We start from the raw sequence: 12,221 nt of genomic DNA on the forward strand, positions 1-12,221 counted from the left end.
ACTTGGATTAACATCAATGCCAAAGACCAATGAATAGGGTTTCCACAGGCAGGCAATATTTTCCATTTATAATTCAATCTGTGTATATTTCGTAGAAAAAAATGAATTGCCATCAAAGTCTTTTTCTAATAACACCCACAATGTTTTGGATTTCTAAAGTTTTTAATTTGTTTAGACAGATGGCATGAAAAATGTCTAATAGGAAGCTCTGTTTATCTGTTGCAGTATGCACAGCATACTCCATCTTGTGGCTCATTATGGTAAGAAGTTTTACTATTTGTTTCAGGTGAAATATTTTCAGATTGTTAGCAAACAGGCTGAGAATCAACTTGTAAATCCTTCCGGTTATGGCATGGCACAGTGGTTAGCACTGCTGCCTCACAGTGCCAGGGTTCAATTCTGACCTCAGGTCACTGCCTGTGCGGAGTTTTGATGTACAGATGCTGGTGTTGGACTGGGGTAAACGCAGTAAGAAGTCTCACAACTTGGACTCTAACCTGGTGTTGTGAGACTTCTTACTGTGTGGAGTTTGCACATTGCCCCCGCGTTGCATGGGTTTCCTCCAAGTGCTCTGGTTTCCTCCCACACTCTAAAGATGTGTCGGTTAGGTTGATAGGCCATGGTAAATTTCCTCTTTTGGCAGGGAGACTAGCAGTGTAAATATGTGGGGTTACAGGGATAGAGCCTGGATGGAACTGTCTGGTGGGCTGAATCACCTCCCTCTGTGCCGTAGGCATTCTAAGATTCTATGAACATACTCCAAAGGCAAGTAGTAAGAATGGGGGAGATTCCTGGTCAGCTATGTGATGGAGAGAAAATTGGAACATCTGCCATCATTATCTATAACTCCGGACTATGACATGCATGTAAAATTCCATGTTGCCGTGGCAGCTCAGACATCTTAGGGTTCACTTGACTGGATGGCCAATGTTGATCAGGTTGGTGTCAACTGCATGATCCCTGTTCTGGCTGAGGGGGACTCTGCAAGGCCTCCTTGCCTTGGTTGTGGGGGAGATTGTGCAGCTGTGGGTCAGGTAGAGAATGGAAAGAGATTGTGGCGGAAACTACCGTTTCAAAACATTTACAGATCTCAACAATAAACAGGCTCAGAATAAATGTTTGTGACTTAACTGAATTAGCATAAAACATGTATTTGATAGGAGTAGAGAGTGTTATTATCGGAATCATTTTGTGATGGAGTGTATGCTTTCAGTTTGTAGTTCAGAGCAGCTGCCATTATTTGGGGGAAGACTCATAAGATAACATCTTATCTTTAAATGGAGAATCGGGATCTGTTGACTTTCAGCAGGCATTTGAAGGGGCACCAATACTCAAAATTACAGATATATCTGATAATTATTCCAATTATTTTATGTGGAATAAAGTGCCAAAACAAACCTGTAGTTAGTAATCTGTAAATATGCACAGTTCTCTTTTGACCATCTCTCCATACCCTGGCCATAGCCTTGAGAAATAGAAGCACATAAATTATTTTAAAAAGTTAGAAACATAGAAAATAGGAGTAGGCCATTTGGCCGTTCGAGTCAGCAACACCATTCAATATGCTCATGACTGATCATGCACTCTCTCAGAAACACCCACTTTCTCACCATACCCCTTGATCCCTTTAGCTGCAAGGGCCACATCCAGCTCTCTCTTGATCTTTTCTAACGACTGACCCCAACAGCTTTCTGTGGTAGAAAATTCCACAGGTTCGCAACTCTGAGTGAAGGAGTTCTTCCTCATCTCAGTCCTGAATGGCTTACCCCTTATTCTTGGACTATGACCCCTAGTTCTGGATTTCTCCAACATCAGGAGAATTCTCCCCACATCTAGCCCGTCCAGACCATCAGGATTTTATATATTTCTATGAGATCCCCTCTCATTCCCTAAATTCCACTGAGTACAAGCCCAGCCGATCCAGTCTTTCTTCATATGTCAGTTGCAACAAATAGCAGTCTTTAATCACTTCTAGTGTGTGCACAGGAGTTCTAATAGATTGTACTACAGGTGGAAGCATGTAGGCTTGTTGCTCATATCGGGACATGTAGTAAAAGTGAAAGATAATAATAAAAGATGGTAATAGCTTTCAAGACGACATAGATCAGCTGGGGACTGGGCAGACACATAGCAGATGAAAGTTCAATATAGAAAAATGCAAGGTGATTCATTTAGAAAGAAGAATGAGGGTAGACAATGCATGATTAATGGTACAATGGTGCAAGAACAGAGAGACTAGAGGGTATTTGTGCACAAATGTTTGAAGGGGACAGAACAAGCTAACAAAGTTATTAATAAAGTATAAGGGATAAGGCTTTGGGAGCAGAAACCAAGTACTTAACCAGAAACTTATGCTAAACGTTTAATCAACACTAATTCAGTCCAAGTTGCAGTATTGCATCTTTGGGAAGCACCTGGAGGCTTTATAGAGGATACAGAAGTGATTTATGGGAATAGTTCCAGAGTTGAGGAATTATAGTTAAGTGAATCGGCTGAAGTAGCTTCTTAGAATAGAGAAGGCTGAAAGATTACTTTTGATAGTGGTATTTAAAGTCATGAACAGTTTAGATAGAATAAATAAAGAGACACTGCTTCCAAAGGCTGAAAGACTGTTAACAAGATGTCACAGATTTGAAGAGATTGGTAAAAGAACCAGAGGTAGCATTCTGAAAATCTTTTTTTAATACAACGTACAGTTAGGATCTGGAATGCACTACCAAATGGGAACCATACTGATGTAGTATTACAGTTAGGTTATTAATCTCCTACTTCCAATGTTAAGTATTCACAAAGGACCCACCTTTTCAACCTTGCCCCTCACCTGGACCTGCTTTATAAAGGGCTTGGGATACAAGTTCCACCTGTTTAGGTAATTACCTATCAACATGGAAACTCATATTCCACAAGTTGCACTGGAAGGTCAATCAGGGATTGTCCATGCAAGTCTTGGGGGTTATCATAGCAGTGGGACTATGTCCTAGTCTGATTTGGCTACTTCTTTATCAAGGGCCCACTGAATATATTGCTTTTGCTCTCAAGGGCAAAGGTACGCAGTGTCTCAAGCACTTATTGAAACCTATACTATATACAATAAGATTGAGGCAGGTATGCATCTTCATACTGGGATTATTAAGAAAGCAAAAGCCCATTGGAAATGTAACATTGAAATGATAGCACACTCTCATCACAAAAGCTTTAAATCTTAAAAATAACTGATTTAGAGAGTATTTACTAGTCCTAATCTCATCTATATTTTTGTGTATAAATACCTGAATGTCATTTGCTGGATTCCAGTCAATGTCGTATAGAACCAACCGAGATGCTCCAATTAGATTTAATCCGACTCCACCAGCCTTTGAGCTGAGCAGGAAGATGAAACTCTTGCTTTCTTTGCTATTAAATGAATCTACAATCTGTTGTCGATGGCTGACAGGTGTTTGGCCGTCCAGTCGGGAATAGCTATATCCAGAACATTTGCACATTTCTTGCAAGATATCTAATGTCTGAGTATAGTTTGAAATCAGCACAACTCTGCAACAGAGAAGGTTAACATTAGCACCTGAACAAATGGTGTTTTGGTTCATTGTTTTTGTCATAAGATTATGCTGGACCAACATTTTGTATCAATATATGTTCAACATTTTAGAGACATCAGCATCCTGAATAAGAATTTTTAGCCGAAAAGCCATGACGGTAATTTTACAAATTTGTAAGCTGGTTCTGCAGGACTCAAAATTCATTAAAATTAATGGATCAAAAAACCTGCAGGACCCATTGACTGTTGAGTCTGGAGATGGGTGGCACAGTGGTTAGCACTGCTGCCTCACAGTACTAGAGACCCGAGTACGATCCCTGGCTTGGGTCACTGTGCGGAATTTGCACGATCGCCTCCTGTCTGCGTGGGTTTCCTCCCACAGTCCAAACAAAATGCTGGTTAGGTGCATCAGCCATGCTAAATTCTCCCTCAGTGTACCTGAACAGGCACCAGAGTGTGACGACTTGGGGACTTTTGCAGTAACTTCATTGCAGTGTTAGTGTAAGTCAACTTGTGATACTAATAAATTTGAAAAAACTCATCTGGACAAACCAGGGTCTAAATCTTCCCATCCCTCTCACCGCAGGAGGAACTGAAAATTTGACAGTCAAGCGAAAGATCCATTGACCTCAAGCAGGAATTTCCAGTCCTGGAGAGAGCATAACTGGAAAATCCTACCCCAGATGTGTAAATCTGTAACATTCGATTATGGAGCTTATAAATACAGCACACCTAAAACTAACTATAGTCTGGGATAGCAAAACTGCACACAAACATGACTTCATTTTACAGTGGTTGTAATATCACAATGATTACATCTAGTTACAAACTAGCAATAATGAACCATTCATTATTTGCACACCTTATTTATTTTACATTTTCATTAACTTTTGTTTGACCAACCATTTCACTGGATGAATTTATAAGCTAAATCTACACTGAAAAGACATCATTTTGCTCTGTGTGTCCACTCAGCCCCCTCATGTGGCCAGCTTTTCTATAGCTTAAATTCATTGCAAATTTTGATTCCAAAGCCGTACCCAAGCTGGGCACTATCACATTATTGTATCTATGTATCCATTCCAGGAAAATAATTTCAATATAGTTTCCATAGTGGCAATCACAAAACACATAGTGGCATTAATGGAACTTCGTTGATAAAAACATTTTGCAGAGTGGTCACTGGAGATATCAAGACATTAAAAAAATGGTGGAAATATTCAGTGCAGCCTGGCAGTATCTGTGGAAGTTGATGACCTTTGATCAGAACTGGAAAAAAAATTGAGGAAATAGATTTAAAGCAAGTATAGCTGCTTTGGATGGAAAGGAGAAGAAATTGAATTCTGGAATTATAGAAGTCTTGCATGCGACCCATCTAGCCTGTGTCAGCTCTCTGCAAGAGCAGTTTAGTTAATTCCACTTCCACATTCTTTTCCCACCTCCCAGTCCTGCAAATCTTTCCCCCTTAGTGCTCATCTTATTCTTGTAGTGCAGCAATCAGAACTGCACAGAGTATCCCAGCTGAGGTCGAAACAGTGTCTTGTACAAGTTGTGTAACCTCTTTGTTCTTGTACTTTATGCTCCTATTAATAAAGCCCAGAATACTATGTTTTATAAACTGTATTCTCCACCTGTCCTGCCACCTTCAATGATCTACACACATGTACACCCAGATCTGCCTACTCCTGTAACATTTTAAGTATTTTACTCCTTATTTTATATTCTCCCCTCCATGTTCTTCCTACTAAAATGCATCACCTCACACTTATCCACATTAATCTGCCGCTTATCTGCCCGTTCCTCCAATTTGCCTGTGTCCCTCTGAAGTTCTACACTGTCCTCTTCACGTTTTTGAATATTCCCAATTTTGAGTCATCCACAAACTTTGAAATTGACCCCTGCAGACCAAGAACTAGATTAATATACATCAATACCAATCTCTGAGGAACACCATGACAAATATTCTTCCAGCCCAAAAAATATCTAATGTCCATTATTCTCTGCTTCTAATTTTTTCTTTAGCCAATTTTGTGAGTATGTTGCTACTGTGCCTTTTATTCTACAAGTCTGTTGTGCGGCATAATATCAAATGCCTTCTGAAAGTCCATGTAAACCACATCAACAGCATTACCAACATCAACCCTTTCTGTTACCACTTCAAAAAAATTCCAGCAAGTGTTTGAACATGATTTCCCTTTTAAAAATCCATGCTGGTTCTTCCAAATCAATTTTCCATATGACAATTAATTCTATCCCGAAAAGTTGTTTCTAGAATCTTGCCCACTACTGATATTAAAAGGACTGGCTTGTAATTGCTGGGGACATTCTTACAGCTTATCTTGAACAATAATGTAAACATTTGCAATTCTCAAGTCCTCCTGTAGCTTCCGAGTCTAGAGAGGACTGGAAAATTACGGCCAGCACCCTTGCAATTACCACTTTCACTTCCTTCAATCTCTTCATCTCATCACGTCCCTGTATCTTTTCAACTTTCAGTGCTGACAGTCTCTTCAGCACTTCCTGTCAATTTTGAACCCTTCTAGGGACAGAATTTCCTCCCACGTCCTCAGTAAAGACGGATGCAAAGTATTAATTTAATACCTCAGCCATTCGCCCTGTCTCCATATGTAAATTCTCTTTTAGGTCCCTAATTGGCCACACTCCTCTTACCATCCATTTACAATTTATATGCCAACAGAAAGCTTTGCTTTTGTACGCTATGCCTTTATTTATAAAGCTCAGGATCCCAAATGCCTTTTAAACAACTTTTTAACCTTCCTTTTCACCATGAACAATTTATGTACATACAAGTTCCTCTGCATCTGCAGTCCTTTTAGAATTATACTTTTTATTTTATATGGGCTTTCCTCGCTCTTCCAACCAAAATGAGTCGTTTCAAACTTCTTAGCATTAACTGTCGTCTGCCATACGTCAACTTAATCCATTTCCTCTTGAAATCTCGCCTCATCCTCCTTACAGTTCACAATACTTCCAAGTATCAAGTCGTCTGCAAATTTAGAAATTATCTTTGCATGCTTAAGTTTAGGCCACTAACAGAGATCAAGAACAAGTGTGATTCAAATACTTACCCCTGGAGGATTTCACTATACAACCTCCTCCAGTCTGAAAAATAACCACTGTTACTGTTTCTGTCACCTAGCTTCATTACATCTATGCTGCTATTTTCCCTTTTATTCCATGAGCTTTAGTTTTGCTGGTAAGTCTATAATGTGGAATTTTATCAAAGCTCTATTTGAAGGCCTCATATGGTGAATCACATTAACTAGAACTGTTGATTGGGATTTAGACTAAGTAGAGGAAGCGCAGCATGGGGTTCAGTTACATGGAAAATTAGAATATCAAAATTAAAGGAGAAGGTAAGACTGCAAGTTAGTGATGAAGCAATTATTACCACAAAATAAAAAGTAACAAAACTCCAAAGACACTCAAGAAGCATGATATTGTCCAGAACAAAGCAGCCTGCATGATTGGCAAACATTCACCACCTGAAACTTTCATCCTCTCCAGCACCAAGGTACACACTGCTGCCACTGTGCAATCTATAAGATGCACCACAGCAACTCATCAAGGTTCCTTTGACAGCACCTTCCAAACCTATGGCCTCTACCAAATAATAACTTAGAGGTGAGGCGGGCTATAAACAAGCAAATAAATGATGCGTGCAGAAATGGAACGGCGATAATTATGGGGGATTTTAATCTGCATATTGATCGGTTGACCCAAGTCGGACATTGTGAGCTTGAGGAAGAATTCTTGGAATGCTGTCGGGATAGTTTCCTTGAACGGTATGTGACGGAACCTACAAGGGAGCGAGCTATCTTAGATCTGGTGTTGTGTAACGAGGCAGGTAGAATTAGGGATCTTATTGTGAGGGATCCTCTTGGGACGAGTGATCATTGTACGGTTGAGTTTTTGATGCAGATGAAGGATGAGAAAGTAGGGTCCCGAACCTGTGTCCTCTGTTTGAACAGAGGAGAGTATGATAGGATAAGAGAGGAATTGGCATATGTAGATTGGGGGCGCAGATTGGTTGGTAGGATGGCTGAGGAACAGTGGAGGATTTTTAAGGAGATCTTTTTCGGTACTCAGCAGAAATATATTCCGATGGTAAAGAAGGAATGTAGGAGAAGGGATAACGAGCCATGGTTATCGGAGGAAATAAAAGGAGAGTATTAAATTAAAAGCTGATGCATTCAGAGTGGCTAAAAGTAGTGGGCAATTAGAAGATTGGGAAAAATTTAAAAATCAACAAATCAACTAAGAAAGTGATAAAGAAAGGAAAGATAGACTATGAAGCTAAACTAGCACTAAATATAAAAAAGGACAGTAAGAGTTTTTACAAATATATAAAGAAGAGAAGGCTGGCTAGAGTGAATGTTGGATCCTTAGAGGGTGAGGGTGGGGATTTAGCAGTGGGAGATGAGGAAATGGCTGAGGCTTTAAATAAGTTTTTTGCCTCGGTCTTCACAGAGGAGGACACAAATAGTTTGTCGGATCTTAAAGATAGAAGGATGGTAGGAGTTGAGGGCCTGAATGCGATTACTGTCACTAGAGAGGTAGTGCTTGATAGAATAATGGGACTGAAGGTGGACAAGTCCCCAGGACCGGATGGAATGCATCCCAGGGTTCTGAAAGAAATGGCAGAGAAGATAGTGGATGCCTTAGTAATTATTTACCAAAATTCGCTGGATTCCGGGGAAGTGCCGGAAGATTGGAAAATGGCTAATGTTACGCCGCTGTTTAAAAAAGGTAGCAGACAAAAGGCAGGGAATTATAGGCCGGTTAGTTTAACGTCTGTAGTTGGAAAAGTGCTAGAATTCATCAAAGAAGAAATAGCGAGGCACCTAGAAAAGAATGGTTTGATCGAGCAGATGCAGCACGGATTTGTTAAGCGGAAGTTGTGTTTGATAAATTTATTGGATTTCTATGAGGATGTGACTAGTGCGGTAGACAGAGGGGAACCGGTGGATGTGGTGTTTTTAGATTTTCAAAAGGCGTTTGATAAGGTGCCTCATAAAAGGTTGCTACAGAAGGTTAGGGTGCACGGAGTTGGGGGTAAGGTGTTAGTGTGGATAGAGGATTGGTTGTCTAATAGGAAGCAGAGAGTTGGTATCAATGGGTGCTATTCTGATTGGTGGTTGGAGACTAGTAGAGTGCTGCAGGGATCGGTGCTGGGGCCTCATCTATTTACCATTTATATAGATGATCTGGAGGAGGGTGACGAAATTTGCTGATGACACGAAGATGAGTGGTAAAGCAAATTGTGTGCAGGGTGTGGAAAGTCTGCAGAGGGATCTGGATAGGCTAAGCAAGTGGGCGAGGACCTGGCAGATAGAGTATAATGTTAGCAAGTGTGAGGTTATCCACTTTTACAGAAATAATAGTAGGAGGGATTACTATTTAAAGGGCGAAAAGCTGCAGCATGCTGCGGTGCAGAGGGACCTGGGGGTCCTTGTGCACGAGTCACAAAAACCCAGTCTGCAGGTGCAGCAGGTGATCAAGTAGGCAAATGGAATGCTGGCCTTTATAGCGAGAGGGATAGAGTATAAAAGTAGGGAGGTCTTGCTGAAACTGTACAGGGTAATGCTGAGGCCGCAGCTGGGGTACTGTGTGCAGTTTTGGTCGCCGCACTTGCACAAGGATATATTGGCCTTGGAGGGAGTGCAGAGGAGGTTCACTAGGCTGATATCGGAGATGAGGGGGTTGGACTATGAAGAGAGACTAAATAGACTGGGTCTGTACTCGTTGGAGTTTAGAAGAATGAGGGGGCATCTTATAAAGATGTATAAGATAATGAAGGGGATGGATAGGGTAGAGGTAGAGAGATTCTTCCCGCTTAGAAAGGATAGCAGGACTACAGGGCACAGCCTCAAGATAACTGGTGGGGGGGGGGGTGCAGTTTAGATCAGAGTTGAGGAGGAACTTCTTCACTCAAAGGGTGGTGAATCTCTGCCCGTTGAAGTGGTGGAGGCTACCTCACTAAATATATTTAAGTCATGGGTAGATAGGTTTTTGATAGACAAGGGAATTAAGGGTTATGGGGAGAAAGCAGGAAAGTGGAACTGATCCACTTCAGATCAGCCATGATCTTATTGAATGGCAGGGCAGGCTCGAAGGGCTAGATGGCCTACTCCTGCTCCTATATAAGGACATAAGAACATATCTTATGTTCTTATGATTACCACCTGGAATGACAAGGGTAGCAGAGGCATGGGTACATCAACACCTGTTCCTTTCCCAGTAGCACATGATCTTGACTTTAAACTATATCACCATTCCTTCACTATCATTGGGTTGAAATCCTGGAATTCTCTTCCCAACGGCACTGTGGATGTGCAATACTTGGACTGCAGCAGTTCAACAAGGCAGCTCACCATCACCTTCTGGAGGACAATTAGGGATGGGTAATAAATGCTTGCCTAACCAGCAATGTCCACATGCTCTGAATAACTAAATTTAAGAAGTTTCTGTTTTGGAAAGGATTTTTACTAAAGGACCAGTAACGATGAACATTTCTGAACAATACAGAAATTGAGATGTTTGTTGACGTTTTGCTAAAGATGTTCAATGTGGGGGCAGCTTTTGATGCAAGTACAAAAAAATCTAATTACATCACTTTGTAAGCTGGTAACCACAGTATGTAGATTTAAATGTATTAAGATCAAAAGAATATAGGAAGAACTTTGTGACATGGAACATTCAGCGATTGTGGTGGAAATAGTATCCATAATGGCTTCAACAAAAAATATGTTAAAACGAATGCGGGAAAAGAGAATGAAACAAAAGGGAAACGCTTCGAGCGATCTGGCACATAGCCAATAAGTTCAATGGTTTACTTCTGTGCTGTAAAATTCTACTTTATACTTTAATGGGCTGTCAGTACATCATGTTAAATGTATTTTGTGGCAATGCGTAAAATATCAACACAATGATTTTTAACAAATACACATTTTGGAGTCTGCTCAAGGAGAGGACTGTAAGCTGGTTCTAAAAAGTAGCACGCTTCGGTTGCATGTGACTGAACAGTGGGAGTTAAAATTTGAAATCTCTTCGCACAAATGTTTTCATCACAACCATCAGTTCAAACACAGAAACCTTTTCCCTACCTTTCAGCTGAACTGTGTGCATGGATGCCAGCTAAAAGATCAATCAGCACTTGTAGTTTCCCCGAATCCCTTGCAGTAAATGCATCTGGTTCATAGTTTATTGGAAATAAGCCAGCCAGATCATCATAAGGGTTAATTTCTGACTCAGAGTCAAGATCACGTTTTACGCAGTGATTCTCCTTTCCCTAAGGCAGCAAAGAGCAAGAAATAAATTACCACACTTTGACAGATTTACAATTATGAGCTGGTTTTCATTAATTTCATAGAAAATATTTGATCCCAAGTTGTAATTTTCCACTTCCGTTAGGACAATAGAACTGGAATAATTTTCAGTCTTTGGTCTAATGTGAAACCTCACCTGCTGGAAGTTCATATCAGAATTTCAGACATGTGCAACATTGTTTTCCAACTATTAATTTAAATGCAGAGCAGAAAATGACCACTTAAATTTATATCATGATACAGTAATCTCTTAACCACCACCTTTCTCAGGGGCAATTATGTGGAAATGCTGGCATTGGACTGGGGTGGGCACAGTAGGAAGTCACACAACACCAGGTTAACATCCAACAGGTTTGTTTGAAATCACAAGCTTTCGGAGCGCTGCCTCTTCATCAGGTGAATGGAGAGTTCCCTTCCAACTCTCCACTCATCTGAGGAAGGAGCAGCGCTCTGAAAGCTCATGATTCAAATAAACCTGTTGGACTTTAACCTAGTGCTGTGAGACTTCTTACAAGGGCAATTAAGAATGAGCAACAAATGAGTGAATTTTCAATGACACTTGGATTCCATGAAAGAATAAAACAACCTTTTTTTAAAATATTATTTTTTCAATCACCCAGTAATCGTTCAACTAGTTGCAGAAATAACAACGCTTCTTTTACAATGAATTTCAATAATAAATACTGTTATGAAGCTCTTGCTTTTAAGTAAAGTTTCTCTCTTCTCCTGAACCATGGTCAAGTGAAGCTCAATGGCATTGACTACAATCTACACCCCACTTAACAAACTATTCATCATAATGAAGTTAGACAGCGAGAGGCTGCATTCAATTCCATTATGGGGCCATTGTATCAGATGAACACACACGCATGTATGTTATAGGAGAAACAGTGGGTTGTTATCATGAATGGAAATGGCAGATTTCACCTCCTTCAGCCAATAGCACTGAAAGCTCCTAAGACTATATAACAATATAAATGGTGAATCAAACTTAGGACCAAATTCTACCATGGAACAACAGAGTCTTTCAGCAGCAGAATGGCTATTTGATCCAATTTGGCTGTGCCCACCTTTGTCTCCAGGAAGTTGTAAGAATCCATCATTTGGGATAAAAGGGGATGAATACTTGAAGATACACAGGATGGTCAAAAGCCTGCTCTGCCATTTAATACAATCATGTCTGATCTCATCTCAGCCTCACCTCCACTTCCCTGCCTGTTCACCATAGCCCCTCAAACCCTTGCTAATTAAAAATCTGTCCATTCTTCCTTAAATTTTCTCAAAAACTTAAAGGAAATTTTGCATGGTCAATCCACCTAACCTGAACATCTTTGAAT

The 12,221-nt window shown here is 40.4% G+C and overlaps 1 protein-coding gene across 1 annotated transcript in view; it reads right to left on the bottom strand.

Moving 5' to 3' along the window:
• The window catches only part of rad54b (RAD54 homolog B), a 124,388-nt gene that overhangs the window by 16,626 nt on the left and 95,541 nt on the right, over positions 1-12,221 (bottom strand). The window contains exons 10-12 of the mRNA XM_080194416.1: positions 10,663-10,847; positions 3,270-3,531; positions 1,399-1,465 (exon numbers count right to left, since the gene is read on the bottom strand). Coding sequence (XP_080050542.1) covers positions 1,399-1,465; positions 3,270-3,531; positions 10,663-10,847 — 514 coding nt within the window. The remainder of the gene's footprint in view (positions 1-1,398; positions 1,466-3,269; positions 3,532-10,662; positions 10,848-12,221) is intronic.

Source organism: Carcharhinus amblyrhynchos, chromosome 8 (genome assembly GCF_965287045.1).
Source record: "Carcharhinus amblyrhynchos chromosome 8, sCarAmb.v2.hapA, whole genome shotgun sequence".
In the NCBI taxonomy this organism is placed as follows: Eukaryota; Metazoa; Chordata; class Chondrichthyes; order Carcharhiniformes; family Carcharhinidae; genus Carcharhinus; species Carcharhinus amblyrhynchos.